We start from the raw sequence: 19,881 nt of genomic DNA, 5'->3' as shown, positions 1-19,881 counted from the left end.
CAGAACTTAGCAAAGATAATTGGGAAAATTTTGAATTGCAAACCTGGATAGATGTAGCACCTATTAGGAGAGAACACAAAATGGTTTTGAATATATTGAATTTGAAATGCCTTTAAGACAAGAGAATTTTTTATACTGGTTTCAAGACTGGTAATGTGCATTTGGGAGTCACTGACAAGTGCACACTAAAACCATAGAAGATATTTCACAAGGACAAAGTATAGTGTGAGAAGACTAGGAAGGCTGAGACTTGAAACACCTACACATCTGAGAGCTCATGGACTGATGAATGAGATTAAGGAGTGTCAGAGAAGCAGGGAAAGCCCAAAACAGAGCATGTGGGCATTGAAATCAGAGGGGATAATGATGTTTCAAGAATCAGAGAGACTGTCAGGTATTGTTGAGAGATGAACTATAATGAGAACTTAATTTTTTCCATTCTTTGTCTTAATGGGAATGTCATCAGACACTGGGGACTGATGGGAATGAAGTACATAGTGGAGGCACTTAACGAAGTAAATGGGAAATAACTTAATCTATAGAAGTTCTTGAAGAACAGGAGAGTCACAAAGTGGAACTGACAGGGAATATTGTGGGACCCAGACAGAATATATATTTGCTCACCTAATCAGGGAGAATGGCAGTGGTTTTAGGTGATGATTGGGAGGATCTAGAGGAGATGACTTCAACAGCGCACTTTTCCTGAGAATGTGGGAGGAGTAGGATCCACAGTCCAGCAGGAGGGATTGTCCCAGCCCAGGAAGACTAATGGCTCTGCCATTTTAATGGCTGGACACAGGTCATGTAGGGACAGGGGTGTTTGATACAGATGTGGGTGGGTGAACAGGTTTATTTAATTGGGAGAAGTTGAGAATTTCTGACAAAAGACTTCTACTTTCTCTATTAATAGAAAGCTTAGCTCTGAGCCGAGAGTGAGGTGGAGATGGAAAATGTAGTGTCCTGGAGATTTGAGTTGATGTGGAGAGGATTGTACAATTAGGACTCAGATAGCAAGTTATTTAGAACAGGGTTTTGCCCTATGGTTGGACTTAAATGGAAGAGAAATAACAACTACTTAGGATATTTGTCAAAAACACATTTTGGTAAATTCTGTTACATATTATCCAAATTTCTAAATGAAACAGCTTATTTTTTTCTATTGTTTTCATTAGATAGTAGATTATTTTTAAATAATAAATTCAGCATAGGTGTCTGAAGACTGTTAAAGTTCAATTTTAAAATTATAAATGAAATCACAAACTGCTACACCAAATTTGATGCATTGAATCAAGTTAACATTTGAAAGTTAATAACACATTTTTGCATGGAAGTTTCCCAGTTAAATATTTCTTCCTCCCTTTAAAGTTATGGTTTTCCTCAATTTTATATCAAGCATAGGTGTTAAATCTGTTAACGCTAAGAAATGAAACAGGTATATTTTGGATACTAAGGAACTGTATAAAGCTTTTAATACCCACTGTTTTTAATTTATGCAAAGTTTTAAGAAAATAAACCCTGTGACCAATGGTGATTATAAATTTAGTAGCTTATACAGAGAATGAAATGACCAAAATTTAAAATTCTGATTTAGAATTGGAAGGGATTGAGAGTAAAAAAAAAAATCTTGGAGGAAATTTTGGTTTTATATTTCATATAAAATATTTCATAGAGATGCGTTTATGCATAAGAATTCAAACAGTGGGGATAGTTCTGGGCTCATGGGTTTTATTACACATGCCATGCTGGCAAAAGGAGGTTGGTTTGTGGGTGTTGGTTGAGTTCCAGTTCCACAAAAAGATATTTTGGGAACAAAACTTGTTTCCTTGAGATGAAGGCCCCAGATAAGATTTAGAGGGTCCCACAGTCAGGACCCAACCCTCAGCCCATGCTTTATTGTTTGTTGTTTACATTTTTTAATTGAGAAAATTAGCATGGCACTCTAATTTTACATAAATAAAATATATTCCAATAATGATCTCCATGAAATGCAAAATTATGTATAATAATTTAGTTATTATGTATAACAATAAGCAATGTTGGATGTCTTTCAAAGTACATGTGGATTTTCAAAAACTTCTCTGGCTTTATTGTGATGTTTCTAATTAAAGGAGATTATGTTTGGGGGAAGTTGTGGCTATAGTTTTACATTTCAAAAAATATAATTGTTCTGGTCTTTTTTTAATACAATGACTAATAAATGTAGCTTGAGAGTTACTAGTTAAAAGATTTATGATTTTTTTGCTATGTTAGAGAAAACAGATATGAAAGATCTTGGGAAGAAAAAAAGTAAAGATGGAGAAAAGGAAAAGGAAAAATTCAAATTTTCAATTCATGGCTCAAGACCCTCATCAGATGTACAGCACTCCATGCAGTCCCTCTCCGATTGTAAGCTCTTTGTCTCAGAATGCTCTTTATTTTAGTCGTTCCCTAAAATGCTGGAAAATGTGGAAGCACAGAGATGTATTTTCTGTTTTGAAATATCTAAGAAAGATTGTTGGGCTTTTCCCATAAGTGTTGGGCCCTCTATGTAAAGGATGGCTGTGCACATCGCGGCCAGGTCCTCTGTAGAAGACAGAAGCAAGCCAAGTTCTTCCGGCATGACAGTCCAAGGAGAAGCAGCCCCATGTGGGCATTTTTCTGAAAGATGCTTACAAGTCTAAATTTATCATCCAAATCTAAGTAAATTTGAAATTCCTCGTTTAGTAACATCCAAATTAAAGAAAAAGTGTATGTGTAACTCTTTGCTCACAGTGTATGTACCTCCAGCTCTTTGACAGTTTCAGACCATGAAGCATGGTCTATAGTGGTGGCCTGTTTACTGACAACCATACTTTTTTTGTGTATCACATTGTGACTGGACAGATATAGCAGATCTATACAGTCTCATTGTATAAAGATCATGTTTTCTTAGTGAAAATGCTCAGGATTCTATCTACTACATAAAAATCATACTGTATCTCCCTCGTTTTAGTTAATATCTTTCCAACTTACATAGACAGATGGTTCCAAAGGTCCTGGGTCAAGGGACCTTTATCCTCTGTACCACCTAAAACAATCTAGTACAACAGCCTCTAATGGTATCATATACTATAAAAAAAAATTACACTTCAGATTGTTCAAGAGGAGATTTCAATATCTCTTTTGAGACTCTGTAGTCCCAACAAAGGAGTCCTCTATCTTAGTGCTCCCAGAGTGTTGATTACAATTTTCAGCTCATCCTTCATTACATGGTTGAAAATATGTCTTTCTGACTCCAGCACTGTGCTTTATCTATCTGGTTTATTTTCATTTTGTATTCTTCCTTAATATATTATAATGATTTTTATTAGAAAATTTTAATAGTTCTGGCCTCTGATGTTTACTGAAATGAGTCCAGTGATGTGGTAAAGAAAATAGTCACTAGTTACTGCATCTTTAATTTTTCATTAAAATTTATTTTCTTGTATTGATGCCTTAAGTAATATTTTCTGAAAGTGGGAAATATCACATTATCAAAGTTCATCTTTATTAAAATGGCTGAAATTTGCTCTAGTTTCTTTCTTTGTGAAAGTGAGGGTAATGGTGCCTTTTTTCCACTGGAACACAGTTAAGGTCAATGTCAATATACAGAACGCAGGTTCCAATTGGAGCCACTGCCTGAGTCAAATCCTTTATGGAAAGAGTAAGCACCAGGCAATTGATGGAGGCTCCTTAAAATCAGAATCTTCTGATTTCTTAAAGTGAGCATGGTATCTGTGAGGGCTCCTCTGAGAATTAATTATTAAAGTCCAAGTAAAGTGCTTGGTAAATGTGGGTAGAAATACATTTTAGGATACTTATTGCTGAAGTCTTTGTTAATTCCTAAACATGTCCAAGATACCATGTTAAAATGAATTCTACAGGACTCTATCTACCATAAATAAAAGACAGTGGCCATATGAACTTCCTTCTCCCATACAGTTAAATGTAAGTGGTTTGGGAGATGGTATTGTTAAAATTCATTTCCTTAAAACAGCTGTTTTGGTTTTACTTATACCAGATTATACAGGGACCCCGAGCATTCAAAAGGTAATTGACTTACAATTCAAACTCTATGAAAAAAATAACATGACATTTATATTATTTATATTCAACTTGACATAAATAAAATGTCATAGGTAACTGAGAAATCATGGAAAGTTTAACATGAAGTACTCCTATTTTATTAAATTTATGAAAGTAGTGCATTTATCACAGATGTTATTAAAATAATATGTCACTCAAAGTTTTAAAATGTTATAAATAATATATAATTATAAGGTGTCAAAAATCATGTAGATATTTATTCATGTTTATACATATATGTATATATTTACATTTATATATCTAATATATACTCTAATAACTATGTGGCATTTAAGAGTTTTTTATTGTTTTTTTGAAAGTAAATGTATTAATTAAGGTAACTAACAAATGGTTCAAACAGTATACATATGTGTGTGTGTGTGTGTGTGTGTGTGTGTATAAATTACATAAAATCAAAGACCTGTGTTAATGACTGGCATATATATATAAATTACATAAAATCAAAGACCTGTGTTAATGATTGGCAAGAAGCTCATTTCTAAATGGTGTTTGGAAGACCCAGCCTCCTTATTTCTTATGGCTCTGACAACTTCAGCAATGTGGATTCTAAATTTCTATACCCGCAGACGGAGCAAGACCTAGAGCTCTGCAAGAGTGGCGTTTTTAAGGGCAGAGCTAGCTGTATCCTGTATCGCTTCTGCTCACCACCTTCTGACTGTGATAGAAGTCTATAGCCCACCTAACTGTAAGGGAAATCAGGAAATAGAGTTTAGCTGAATGTTTTGGAGAAAGAGGGAACCATTTTGGTGGCAAACCGTCAATAATTGCCACATTCCACTTCCTTGATCTTCAGGTGTCCATGTCATTCTTCTTCCCACATATATAATATGTTCACCTCTTACCAAGAATCTCAACCAAATTGCTATTTAGTAATTGCATCTAGTGCAAAGTCTGGGATCTCCAAGTCATGTGCTTATACCCACAACCATGTAGGTCCACCCCTATATCTAATGTATTGTTGAAGAAGGACAGAAGATCTGCAATATAAGTTTCCACCATGAAAAGAAGAGAATAGGAGCTGTATTGTAGTCACTCACCACAGCAACTAAAAAACTCTGCTGAGAGGACCCTGTGCAGACCTTTATTCTGGCACAAGGGGCAGCTTCTTGGCATTGACTATTCTCTTGGAGGAACTCTAAATGAAGTGTTAACTAGCTTTATGAACCCAGGGAGTACTGCTCCAGAGTTCACACTGCTGTATTATACCTCCTTCAATATCTGTGGATATTAGCAGCTTTAAAATTTGTTGAACACTTATTCTCTAAACAACTAAATTTGAAATGTAACTTAATAAAATCTTGAATTCAAATTGTAACATTAATTTAAAATACTGAAGCTCTAGAAAAAAAATGAACAAATCAGACCCTTCTCATAGCTGAGAAAGAAGTAGTATCAGGAATATTAGAGATTTGAATTTTGAAGTTACCTAACTACAAGAAAACTTAGAATTTGTTTAGTAATATAAAATAGCTCAGTAACATGGTAACTGTTAAAAATTTTGTTTTAAAAAATACATATCAGTAAGATTGGAATATGTCTTGTTGGAAGAGTAAGGTTGACTATTTTCTGACCATGAGAGAGATTTTGCTGGATGTTCATAATTTCTTCTTCCTTCTGAGAACAGATTTTTCCAGCCTCTGTTGAAGTAAAATGTGGCCTGTGCCTGTGTTCTAGCCCATGGAACAGGAACAGAAGCAATGTGCACCATTGCCAGTTGACCCCTGAAATAAATGCTCCTGTGTGAAATCCCCCTTTTCTAACTTGGTGTGGTTAAGGTTACACTGTTAAAGATGGCGGAAGACTGGGAAGAGCAGGGAGACGTGTATTGCTGCTTGGAATCTGTCTGGGGTTTAGTCATGTCTGTGTGAAATGCTTAGATCAGAGCTTACCATGGAGTGAGCATTCAATAAAAGTTAGCCACTATAAGAAATTGAGTTAATATCACACTGAAAAATGATTTATAATCTTAGACAAATACCCCTTATGAATTTGCAGTAGTTATGTAGTAATTTGGAGTTCATCTCACTGTGAATCATCGTTTCAGGCTGAAACTGTTATTTATTAAGGCAGTGAATGTCTAACATAAAATGAAATCAATGATAAAAATGATACTTAAGCAATCTTATTTATTTTATAGCAGAGTCTTCTGAAATATAGGGAATAAGAAGAGGTGCACTAAATTGAAACATCTAAATTATACCAATGAAATCCTCCTAAGCAATAAAATACATGTAATTAGCAAGGCAGTTTTGGAAACTGCACAACTTCTAAAGACTGTACAAATATTTTAAGGCAGTTTTAGAGGTTAGAATTTTAAATGTCATCTCCTTAAGTGGGTCTTTTTTCTCCCTTAAATTTATTCATCAATTATCCAACTTGATTGTATGCATTTGTTTTGATTCCATGAAATACTACTTTAACATCTGGGAAGACAAATAAGAACATTCTATGGTTTATGCAATGAGTTGTTCTTTAAAAGATACAGAGCTCCTGGATCCAAATATTTGCCTCTAAGATATTCTGAAAGCATTTTTTTCATATGTAATGATATGAGGAAGTAGTATTATGGAAATCAGATAGCATATTTACAGAGATATAATGGACCAAATATGAATTCTCTGAGACTCTTTTCAAATATCTCTTATCTTTTTCATTAACAGACTCTTTGAGAATCTTATGAAAATTATGAAACTTCTCTCTTTTCCCAAATACTTAGTGCTATTAATTGAATGTGCCCCACAGTGATCATGATTTGAAAACTTGGTCACTATGCAAAATTTTGGGGAGGTGAGGCTTAATGAGAAGTGATTTAGGTCATGAGGGTGGAGCAGAGGGATTAATGGCATTATTGCACAAGTGAACTGGTTATCACAGTAGTGGGCTTACTCTAAAAGAGGGAGTTTGGCCCTCTTTTCTGTCTAACCCTCTCTTTGCCCTTTGGCTTTTGCCATGGGATATTACAGCAAAAAGACTGTCACCAGATGCCAGTTCCTCAATATTAGACTTCCCAGCTACTAACTGTGAGGAAATAAATTTTGGTTCTTTATAAATTACTCAGTTTGAGGTATTCTGCTATAGCAGCACAAAATAGACTAAGGCACTTATTATGTACACAAATGTGCAATGTTTTACCTATTTTGGGGAGTTTCTGGACCCCTGAATCCCTTTTATAAGATGTAAATATTTTAGCTTAAAATAATCTATTTTTATTATGTTGCTACCCAGAATTCATAGGTTAGTGATAAGATGATAACACCAAAACTGTGATACCAGTATTTATAAGCAGCTCCAATTTGATGGTCTGTGCCATGATATATGCTTATTAAATATTTAGAAGTTGACCCCTGAATAAACGCTGATGTTTTTAATATTTTCACATTAAATATTGCAATCCCATAAAAATGTTATTGTCATAGAATTTAAAGCACATTTTTTCTGTCATCAACTGATGAGGACCACAACCAAGTTAAGATGGCGCCTGGCAGTATGCTAGGAGGAGAGGTTTGTGAAGTAACGCCAGTAAGCCATTAGGATGATGAGGATTCCTTAATGACTGACTGCTGTGTCTAGATTATGTCAATTAAGTTAAGCTGTGTGTAATCATTAAGATGATGAGGATTCCTTATTGGTTGACTGCTGTATCTAGTTTATGTTAATTAAGTTAAGCTGAGTGTAATTAGTTAAGTATATATACCTCTCTGTCCCGTAATAAAGCGGTTTCTGCTGTATCAATCTTCTCAAGTTGCTTGTCACCACCCCCCCAGTTATTTTGCCCAGCCAGACTGTGGCAATCAACATTATTAATAGCTATATGTTAAGACCATGTTCTTTACCTCATATTTCTAGTAATTATTGTTCTATGACCTAATTTAGAATTCCCAAGTTTCTGTAGATTTTATTATGCAATACTATAAAATAAATGGAAAATGTTCTCTCAAAATACGTGCATCATAGTCAAATTTTTATTTTAATATCATATAGAGTCTAGAGCTTAAATGACATTATAGGTTTATGGCAAATTATTTGATTCCTTAATATTAAATATTTAGCTTTAAGAAACTTTAGGAAAGACATAAAAACTTTCATTGTATAATATGCAAATATGGGATATAATTTGAACTAAATTTTTTTTTAATATTTAGTTTTTAGTTATAAGTGGACACAATGCCTTTATTTTACTTTATGTGGTGCTGAGGATTGAACCCAGTGCCTCACGCACACCAGGCAGCTGCTCTACCTCTGAGCCACAACCCCAGACCCTAAAAAACTTTTAAACTTAAAGATTTTAAAATCAGAATTTAGAAGAGAATTAATTTGATAGTTGATTTTATGTGTCAACTTCACTGAATTATGTAATGCCCAGATATTTGATTGTAAGCCATTAATATTTAAAAGAGTAGGCTGGGTAACATAGACTGCTTGATCTAGTGCAAGTGGACCTCATTCAATCAGTTAAATGCATGAGAAAAAGTCTGGCTGTCCCCCAATAAGAGAAAATTCCTGCTGCCTGATCGCCTTCGGACTCAAAGTGAAACTCTGACTATTCCTGGGCCTTGCGTCTGTTGACCTTCAGACAGGAACTATAGTTAGAACTTGTCAGCCCCCATGATCATGTGAACCAATTCCTTATAATAAATCTCCTTTTATATATTTCATATTGGTTCTGTTTCTCTGGATACACCTGACTAATACAGATACTCGTACCATGAAGTAGGGTGCTGCTGTAACAAATACCTACAAATATGGAGGTGGCCTTGTAACTGTGATGGGTAGTGGCTGGAAGAGTTTTGAGGTGCCTTCTAGAAGCAGCCAAGATTGTCTTGGAGGGCCTTTCCCCCCAATATCTTTCTTTGGTGCATTATAATTGTATATAGATACATGTATGTAATAAGTTGTTATATATTCGTACATGCACACAATCTAATTTGGCTAATGCCATTCCCCAGTATTTCCCCTTGCCATTCCCTCCTCCCTCCCCCTAGTCCCTGGTCCCTTTCCTCTGTGCTACTGATTTCCTTTTGGTTTTCATGAGATTTCTCCATTCTCACCCCAATTTTCTTTTCCCTTTTCCTCTTTAGATTCCACATATGAGACAAAACATATGACCCTTGACTTTTCTGAATTTGGCTTATTTAACTGAACATAATGTTCTCAGTTCCATTCATTTTTCTTCAAATGACATAATTTCATTCTTCATGGCTAAATAAAACTCCATATATATACTAATTTTTTATATCTATTCATCCATTGTCAGAAACCTACACTGGTTCCATGGTTTGGCTATTGTGAATTGTGCTGCAATAAACATGAATATGCATATATCACTCTACTATGCTGACTTTTTAATTTTTAGGATAAATACTGAGGCATGGTCTAACTACATCATATGATAGCTCCATTCCTACTCCTTGAGAAAACCCCATACTTTTTTTTTTCTTTTTCATGTTAGTTTTATTAATTTACAATCCTGCCAACAGTGTAAAAGTGTTCCTTTTTCTCCACATCCTCTGCAGCATTTAATATTGCTTCTATTCTTGAAGGCTGCCATTTAAACTGGAGAGAGAAGAAATCTAAGTGCAGCTTTGATTCGCATTTCTGTCATTGCTAACCATATTGAGCATTTTTTAAAATATATTTGTTGGCTATTTGAATTTCTTCTTTTGAAAAGTGTCAGTTTAGTTAATTTGCCCATTATCAATTGGGTTATTTGGGGGTCATTTTGATATTAAGTTTTTAGGTTCTTTATATATTCTGGATATTAATCCTCCATCAGAAGAGTATCTAGCAACGATTTTCTCCCATTTTGTAGGTCTTTCTCTTCACAAACTTAATGATTTCCATTGCTGTTTAGAAGCTTTGTAATTTGATGCTATCCCAATTTATCAACACTTGGCATTATGTCTGAACTTCAGAATCCTATTGAGAAAGTCATTGCCTGCACCTAAATGTTGGAGTGTTGACCCTATGTTTTCTTCTGAGAATTTCATAGTTTCTGGTCTAATTTTTAGCCCTTCAATCCATTTTATGTTGACTTTTGTGCAACTCTAGCTTCATTCTTCTACATAAAGATAACCAGTTTTCCCAGAACCATTTGTTAAAAGGCTGTCTTTTCTCCAATGTATATTTTTGGCACCTTTGTCAGGAATCAGAAGACTATATCTGTGTGGGTTTGTCTTTATGCCTGCTATTTTGTACCATTGCTGTATGTAATTGTTTTTATGTTCATACAATATAGTTTTGGTTACTGTGGCTCTGTAGTAGTAAACAAGTTAGGTCTTGTGATGCCTCTAAGCATTGGCTTAGAACTGCTATGGTTATTGTGGGTCTTTTATTCTTCCAAATGAATTTTAGGACTATTTTCTCTAGTTTGAGAAGAACAACATTGGTATTTTAATGGGGATGGCACTGTATAATCAATGATATTAAAAAATATTTACATAAAGTCATTTCTAAGCAAAAATATGTTGAAGGTGAAGCTTAACTTCTCCTTACTACATATAGTGAGATATGAGAGATGAGAGGTAAATTGTGAGGATTATGAAGCAAAAAAAAAAAAAAAAAAAACTTGAAGATTTGGGAAATCCTCAGTCTCTATTGCAAAACAGAGAGAGAGAGATAAATCTTGTTGTAGAAACAATACCAAGAATGTGTGAACAATCACTCTGTAAGGAGATTAGCAATGGACTAGACATCTCAGCAAAGATAAGGAATACAAATGAATTTGTACCCACAGAGTCAAGACCATTTTAACTAAGGGAATAGAGAAATCAGGATGGAATAAAAGAAGGCTATTGGACTTCTAAAGTCTACAGAACAGAACAATAGAGCTGTCTGGCTTTGAAAATAAATATGTGTTATCTTTCAAGAAAAGGGAAGAATGATCCCTTGAAGTGATTCAAAGACACTCAGGGCTTCCACTGTCATGAAGGCCCACGGAGCTAGACTGTTTCCACCCCAGCCTCAGCGGGTAGGCTCACCTTTCCTGTTTCAGTAAGTCAGGCTACCCCTACAAAGAGCAGGTGGGCACTCCTGCCAATATCCTTATGAGTGGATCCATTGCAAAGAGTCACCAGGCAAGGCCTCCACCCAGGTCTGAGTGGTTGGGGCCACCACCTAGAGCTATTGGGAAAAAGTGAGCCCAGAAGGCAGAGAATCCAGCCAAAGATTGTTCTAAAGCTTTAAGATCTATTGGACTTTGCCTTGTGAGGTTTTAGACTTACTTGGAATCCGTCTCTTCTTCCTCTTTCCTCCTTTGCTGTTTCTTCCTTTTGGAATGAAATCATCTTTCCTTTGCCTGCCTCAACATTGTGTTTGGAAGCATCTACCTTGTCTAGTGTCACAGGCTCATAGTTATGGAGCAGTGACTCAAACCTCAAGTCTTAACCATATGCTATTTAGATATTTATACAAGACTTTGGACTTGTTTGAGGTAGAAATTGAGGTAAAAATCAGCTAAGATTTTTTTTGGTGCTTTGAGGATGGGATAAATGTCATTTGCATGTAAGAAGGGCATACATTTAAAGAGCTGAGATCAGAAGGTTACGGAAGGAAATGTGTATCCCCCATATTCAAGTGTTGAATCCCTAACCCCCAATGTGAGTCTATTTGAAGATAATTTCTTTTTTTAAATTTTTTTATTATTAGTTGTTCAAAACATTACAAAGCTCTTGACATATCATATTTCATACATTTAATTGAAGATAATTTCTTTAGAGAAGTAGTTAGGGTTCAATGAGGTCACAAGGGTGGTACCTTAATTCAGTGGGGACTGGTCTAATAAAAAGAGGAAGACAGTAGATCTCCCTCCCTTCCTCTCCCCCCCTGCCTCTCTCTCCCCCCTTCCCTTTGCCATGTGAGGTCACATGAGGCACAGTGAAAATGTGACTGCTTAGACCTATTTTTATTAGAATTTTCTTGTGACAATGTTTGTTTTACAGGTTCTTCAGGAATTCAGTCCCCTCATATGGCTGTTTATGCTACCTTTACACCTCTCTATTTGTTTGAAAACAAGATTTTTTCATTAGAGAAGATGGTAAGCATTCAAAACCAAGAAATACATTATTATTTAAGGTGTGTGTAGGTGGTGTGGGGTGGAGGGGTTCTTTGACTTACAGGGACCTGGCACATCCAAAATTATCTTAGATGATTACAATTCTGATTTTTTAAAAAGAGAAAAAAATATAGTCACACTTTAGTTTTAAATATTTGTTATTATACACAGAAGGAAACGTAGACTTTATAAATGTCAGTGAAAATGATACATACCATTCCTGAATACTGATTAATGAACTTCCCATACATAGACCACACATATTTTCCTAACCTAAGATGATTTGAATTAATCCACACTCTGGCTGGACAGCCACTTTATGGACTTCCTTGTATCCGAAAATAATATGATGGAAATGCAACTTGCTTGTTTTCTTTCAAATTTAACAAATTTTAGAAAATGTGGTCAAAAGTAACAAAATATTCATGGTATACATGCCTAAGCACAGGCACTGCTGACATTTTGGCACATATCCTTTAATTTTCTTCTATGCATCTATTCTCTGTGTACTTGTGTGCTTCTTTTTTTATAGAGTGGAAACCAGTTTTTCATTTAACAATTACATTATTAGCATTTTTCTCATGGCATTACATTTTAGTCATTATAATTTTTAGCAGATGCATAATATTATGCTGTTGTATAATTTGTAAGCTACCTTTTGTTGTTAGGGAAATTTTTTTCCATTTCCCTGGTAATAGTAAAGTGTATCAAGTTTCTATACAATATATTTCGACAAATGCTAAATTGCATTTAGAGTGTATTGGGTCCCAATACTGTTTTGGAACTTTAGACATCTAATACTTAATTGCTAGGATTCCTTACATTCTAAAGTCACTACCTTAAAGTATAAGACTAAGAGTTACAGTGACATAAGTGCATATGAATGTTCCTTTGGTTAGTTCGAAAGAGCTGAGCTTTAAAACTTTAATGAAAATTAGCTTGAAATGTAAATACTCCTATTGGATACTGATTATAATACTTTACTATATGCATTGTATTTGTCTTTTAGATTAGCTTGGGAGCATAATGTTATCATTTTTATCTTCTTCTCCTTTTCCTTTTCATCCTCCTTCTTCTTCTTGCTCTTTCTTCTCCTTCCTCCTCATTCAATTTTTTAGATAGAGCCATTCCTAACTGCAAAAATATACCACGGAGCAGTGATAACATCATAAAAATGACCAGGCACAGCATGCCATCTTGAGTAGAGGGATAGTAGCAGTTTCTCTGATTTTAAGGTGAAGCTGTGATTAGCTATAGTTCAATAGCAGAATCAGAAATTTGTTCTGGTTCTTAAAATAAGTAGCACAATATTTCAAGTGTGCTTCCAACTTCTTTCTCAAATCAAGTATCTTGTTGAGATTAGGGCTGGCCACCTCATCCCTGATTCTTTTCTTAACCTCTTTTCCTGCCACTGATGCGGTCTGGCTCAGATATTCTAGTTAAAGACTATCTGCACTATTAAAGAACACTAGCGTGTTTTGTACAGTGCTATGGCCTTGGGTCTTGAGAGGTACTCAGACTCTTTTAAAAACATTAACATGTAGGCCTAGGATGAATGCTTTACTTAACAAACAACAGTATGCAAAATAATCTAATTGAACTTATGGTGGTATTACTGAAAAATCTAAGATTAAACACAAAGTTAATTTTGAATTTAAAAGACAAAAAAAAAAAAAAACCCTATAAGCACATATGTGCATTTGCTGGTTAATTCAGTTTATTAATTATCTATTATATGCTAACAATATGCTATGTCCTAAAGATACAAAGTAAGTAAGATTGACCAAGTCTTTCCTCACAAAGCTTAAGAATCTAATGAGGCAATCAGACAATTAAGCAAACTTTGCTAATACAGTTAGAAACCTGTCATAACACCAGGCTCATGAGGTGCCTGCATCATGGTAGATGTAGCTGCACCATGTGTGTTTGGAGTTGTGACCAAATGAATAATTGAATGAAAAAAAAAAATCAATGGAGAAGAAAAAGCACAAATGTCAGTTTTTCCAATGGATAACCAGAGAACTCCCAAGAAAAACTAACAGTTTAAGCTAAGACCTTGAGACGTTATGCAGGTAAACAAGAAAGAGTGTGTTAGCAGCAGAGAGAATCTTACATTGGACAGGCTGGAGTGAAAGAGGCCCCACTGGGTTCAGGAAACTACTGGAAATCAAATAGCTTGTAAAGGGAGACATGGTAAAGGCAGCCGCAGTTGTGGGTGGAAGTCAGGTCTTTATAAATCCGCACCTTGGATGTTGAAATAGTATAAGTTGTCAGGGGATCTGCAATTAACACAGCAAAGGCAACAGTAATTAACCTGCCCCCAAGGCTATGACGGTCATATGAGGGTCATGCTTCTCCTAGCTTGCCTGCTGATTCTTTTAGGTTAGCTCTATCTATGAGGCTGTTCTAGTTTCCTGATAAATATCAGATTATAATAGAGATACAGTGTTTTAATAATAAGCCTATAGGAAACAATCTCTTTCCTAATAAAATTTTATTAAATGGAGAACACTGCTAAACAAAGACAATGAGATCAAGTAAAACAAAGTTAATAACTTGCATTTATTTAAATAAGTGAAGAAGATGACAAGAGAAACTATAATAAAACTTGAAAAGGAGCAAGATGCCAGGAATTACCCTACACGATTCAACATCCTCCCCACTTGGGTATTCTAAATGGTTATAGTTTTATTTAGATGGATGACTTAGGAGTTTTAAGAAAGGTTCCTCTGTGTGCCAAAGCTCCTGCTCCTTCCTTCAGAAAGTTTGAAATGAAATGGGGTTAAAGAGTAAAAGGAGTTTAGGAAAGGAAATATCTATTGTAAGTGTTATGAATTATTCAATAAAAACTTATTGGGCACCTACTGGGTGTTTCAAGCACTATTCTAAATCCCTGTCTGCCTCTAATGCTAATCCAAGGAGCTTTGAATTCTTCGATGAAATTTCTTATCATTGAACTCTTATTAATAACATTGTTTTACATAAATCAGAATCATTGTGTAGTACATTGACAATAAAATGAAAAATTAGAAATTGCCTTTTTAAAATTTCTCATGCTAAAGTCAAGTTGGTACTTTGGCAGATGACTCAAACAATAAGTAGGTGCTGACACCATACTTTGTTATTCGGACTGGTACTTTACATTTTCAAAATACTTGAAATCATTTTACTTTCAAACACTCTACAGTTCAATAAAGAAAGACTTTAAAAATGCAAAGGCTTGTTGCAATAATGAGAAATTAACATAGGTAGGCCAAAAATATCACTTGAAAAAATGTTCAATTTATTGAATGTATAAATACTTCTTTGAGTCTGACCTCTATTTTTGATACTGTTAATATGTGACTTTTTGGGGGGTCACTGGGGATTGAACTCAGGAGCACTCAACCACTAAGCCACATCCCCAGTCCTATTTTGTATTTTATTTAGAGACAGGGTCTCACTGAATTGCTTAGCACCTTACCTTTGCTGAGGTTGGCTTTGAACTGGCGATCCTCCTGCCTCAGTCTCCCTGGCAGCTGGGATTACAAGCATGTGCCCCCAAAAGTATGACTTTTATAGAACTACACCTTTTTAAATACTAAATGAGGCAGGTTTTTATTGAATGACCTCGAATTCTTTCATAAGATTTCATTGAAAGGGGCTGGGGCTGTAGCTCAGTGGCAGAGTGCTTGCCTAGAATGTGTGAGGCACTGGGTTAAATCCTTAGCATCATGTAACAAACTAAACAAATAAAGGCACGCTGTCCATCTACAAGTATAAGAAACAAAATTTTAAAAAGAAGATTTCATTGAAAGGATTACTTTCAAGTATTAACTTGATCCATGGAAATTTCTAAAATCTGACAAAGTTCAAGCTGTAGGAGAAGTTTCTAGGAAAGTTTTTTTAAAGCCACTTTAAGACATAATTACAGAAATTTTGGAATATTTTTCAGCAAACTACTAAAGTCCAATAAAAAAAAAGAAAAAGAAAAAAAAATTCTCTACTTCTTAATTAGGCCACTCTAAAGACCATTAAGTCACTTTTATCTTTACTTTGAATATCTTTACTTTTACATGGTTCTACTTGACTCATCCTTCTTAGGATGATTCCCCCAGTTCTAGCTCATGGGTGCCCCCACCTGTTTTGTATATGTCTTGGCAAAGTACAGATTGAGCTGAGTCCTGAGAGCAAGGCAGATTCCAGCTAAAGCAGTAATTTGGAAGAGGCTGATGGGTAGACTGCAGGTTCTTCTAAGTGACCCTTTTATAAATTTAGAGACTCAATTGCAGTTATTCTATCAAAATCAATGATGCAAAATTAAAAGGAAGGAAGAGTTACTGGCAAAACCAACTTTAATGTAGTAATATTGCATTTTATTTTAAGTGTTAAAGCAAGCTGTGAAAGTCAGAATTTGGATATGGTATACATGTGTTATTTAGACTAGTACTTTACATTGTGTGTGTTTATAACTTCAAATTCCACACACTTTTTAATTTCTGATGGCATATATTAGGCAGAAGTCAGTAACCCAAGTCTATGTAAATATTATTCTGAATTATTCCAAAGTAGAGTGGCTTCAGGAGAGCTGAGAATTTGAACATGGAAACACTCCTAGATTTGGCAGGGCAGCCTGTGTCCCTTGCACTTGCTTGAATGCCACACTGTCATGAATAATCAGGGGGATTTCCCAAGAGGGAGCCCGCTGTTAGAAAGTGAGGCATCTTCAACAAATGGTGCTGGGAAAACTGGAAATCCATATGCAACAAAATGAAACTGAATCCCTTTCTCTCGCCATGCACAAAAGTTAATTCAAAATGGATCAAGGAGCTTGATATCAAATCAGAGACACGCCGTCTGATAGAAGAAAAAGTTGGCTACGATCTACATACTGTGGGGTCGGGCTCCAAATTCCTCAATAGGACACCCATAGCACAAAAGTTAATAACTAGAATCAACAAATGGGACTTACTCAAACTAAAAAGTTTTTTCTCAGCAAAAGATACAATAAGAGAGGTAAATAGAGAGCCTACATCCTGGGAACAAATCTTTACTCCTCACACTTCAGATAGAGCCCTAATATCCAGAGTATACAAAGAACTCAAAAAATTAGACAATAAGAGAACAAACAACCCAATCAACAAATGGGCCAAGGACCTGAACAGACACTTCTCAGAGGAGGACATACAGTCAATCAACAAGTACATGAAAAAATGCTCACCATCTCTAGCTGTCAGAGAAATGCAAATCAAAACCACCCTAAGATACCATCTCACTCCAGTTAGATTGGCAGCCATTATGAAATCAAACAACAACAAGTGCTGGCGAGGATGTGGGGAAAAGGGTACACTTGTACATTGCTGGTGGGACTGCAAATTGGTGCAGCCAATTTGGAAAGCAGTATGGAGATTTCTTGGAAAGCTGGGAATGGAGCCACCATTTGACCCAGCTATTCCCCTTCTCAGTCTATTCCCTAAAGACCTAAAAAGAGCATGCTACAGGGACACTGCTACATTGATGTTCATAGCAGCACAATTCACAATAGCTAGACTGTGGAACCAACCTAGATGCCCTTCAATGGATGAATAGATAAAAAAAATGTGGCATTTATACACAATGGAGTATTACTCTGCATTAAAAAATGACAAAATCATAGAATTTACAGGGAAATGGATGGCATTAGAGCAGATTATGCTAAATGAAGCTAGCCAATCCCTAAAAAACAAATGCCAAATGTCTTCTTTGATATAAGGAGAGTAACTAAGAACAGAGTAGGGTCGAAGAGCATGAGAAGAAGATTAACATTAAACAGGGATGAGAGGTGGGAGGGAAAGGGAGAGAGAAGGGAAAATGCATGGAAATGGAAGGAGACCCTCAGAGTTATACAAAAGTACATACAAGAGGAAGTGAGGGGAAGGGGAAAAATAATACAAGGGGGACAAACGAATGTCAGTAGAGGGGGCAGAGAGAGAAGAGGGGAGGGGAGGGGAGGGGAGGGGGGATAGTAGAGGATAGGAAAGGCAGCAGAATACAACAGACACTAGTATGGCAATATGTAAATCAATGGATGTGTAACTGATGTGATTCTGCAATCTGTATATGGGGTAAAAATGGGAGCTCATAACCCACTTGAATCAAATTGTGAAATATGATATATCAAGAACTATGTAATGTTTTGAACAGCCAACAATAAAAAATTAAAAAAAAATAAAATAAAAGTAGACTAAAAAAAAATAAAATAAATAAATAAATAAATAAAGTGTAAAAAAAAAAAAAAAAAAAAGAAAGTGAGGGAACAGTCTTAGAAAAGGCAACCGCCTGCCACCCAGTTGACCTGAGCACATATAGGACAGTGAATTGTCTTTAATATTAGGTAACAATTCCCAGTAATAAACACTAGGATTAAAACTTGGACCTATAAAAATCATGGTGAAAATTTTGGACAATGACTAGAATGCTAAGTTGCTGTCTCATGAGGATCTTGAGCCTTTAAAACTGATTCTAGTTCTAGTCTCTCATTTTTTTTTCAAACGAGAACATTAGCCTCTCTCCATCAAAATTAAAAGATGGAAAGAAATATAAATGGTGACAGTGGTTATAATAAAGGAGGTACAAAAATAGATGGTCAAATTTTCTAATTACCAGTCTCATGGTGATAGCATTTTTATATTGACGAAAGTAGGATCTTAAAACTGGAGGTGACTGAAAGAATCCTTTTGAATCTTTTCTCCATTTCCTAGGCAAATTCTTCTGAGAAACTTAGAGAATATGGACTCTCCCACATCTGTAGCCATCCTGTGCTGGTGACGCGAAGCAGGTCATGTCCTCTTACAGCCCCGCCAAAACCACCTCCCTTACCTCGCTGGAAGCTCATCCGCCCCAAAAAAGAGATGGTCATAACAGATGAAGCTCAAGGTAGTGTCGTGTTGTCTTGAAATGTTTCCAGTTACCAGTTCTCTTCATAAAAGTTTAATAATTTCTTTTGTGATGAAAGATGAATGTTGAGGTCCAGCTCCATTTAGCAGGACCTAAAACCTACTTGAATTTTATATCTAAATTCTATGTTCTTAAAAGACTAAATCTCTACATCTCAGAAACCAAGCCTTTTTGTTCATTTCTAAATTGACCAGCCAATCAAGCTCTCTCTTTGAGTGATGGCACTGTTTTCTTAGCATGATAGGAAAGTAGCTTATAGTAAATAATATGGAAACTTAATAGAGTACATCAAGCCTCTGGAATGAATTTCCAAGGGGAAAATCACCATGGAATATCATGCAGAACATAATCTTTGAGTTATTCGATTTATAATTAGAATTCCTATAAAAATAGAACTTCTACTATGAAGTGGCCCCCAAGTTAATACCTTCATATGTACACTTACTTAGTGAATGATGGTCGTCTCCTTAGAAATAAATAGGTTCTCATGGACTAAGGAGAGAGAAGAGTGTGTTCCCATTCTGTTATTATATTCTCACAATTCATTTTTAAATTCCTCACAATCCATGTCTTCAAACTTTCATATCTTTATTCTCTAGAAGTCTTTGTTCTTACTCTATTTTTCCCCCATGCACATAATGTTTAAATAAAAGCAGGACCAAGAGGGCAAGAAAAGGAATGAATGAGACCATAAGTGCAAAATCAATTTTAAAGCAAAAACACGAAATGAGGGGATGGATTTTTAAAAAGAAATACTAATAATCAAACAATTGAGACATAAACCAATAATTCACATTTTTGTATGTCTATTC

General features: G+C 35.4%; 1 protein-coding gene across 9 annotated transcripts in view; it reads left to right on the top strand.

Annotated features, from left to right (window-relative positions):
• The window catches only part of Adgb (androglobin), a 169,142-nt gene that overhangs the window by 38,971 nt on the left and 110,290 nt on the right, over positions 1–19,881 (top strand). For 7 of the 9 annotated variants that reach the window (XM_071612934.1, XM_071612930.1, XM_071612932.1 and 4 more), the window contains exons 9-11: positions 2,251–2,385; positions 12,042–12,136; positions 18,874–19,048. In XM_071612934.1, coding sequence (XP_071469035.1) covers positions 2,251–2,385; positions 12,042–12,136; positions 18,874–19,048 — 405 coding nt within the window. The remainder of the gene's footprint in view (positions 1–2,250; positions 2,386–12,041; positions 12,137–18,873; positions 19,049–19,881) is intronic. The other 2 variants (XM_071612936.1, XM_071612933.1) reach the window with 1 other exon arrangement.

This window comes from Marmota flaviventris, chromosome 6, assembly GCF_047511675.1.
Source record: "Marmota flaviventris isolate mMarFla1 chromosome 6, mMarFla1.hap1, whole genome shotgun sequence".
Taxonomy (NCBI): domain Eukaryota; kingdom Metazoa; phylum Chordata; class Mammalia; order Rodentia; family Sciuridae; genus Marmota; species Marmota flaviventris.
This window is presented reverse-complemented; position numbering and strand designations above follow the sequence as displayed.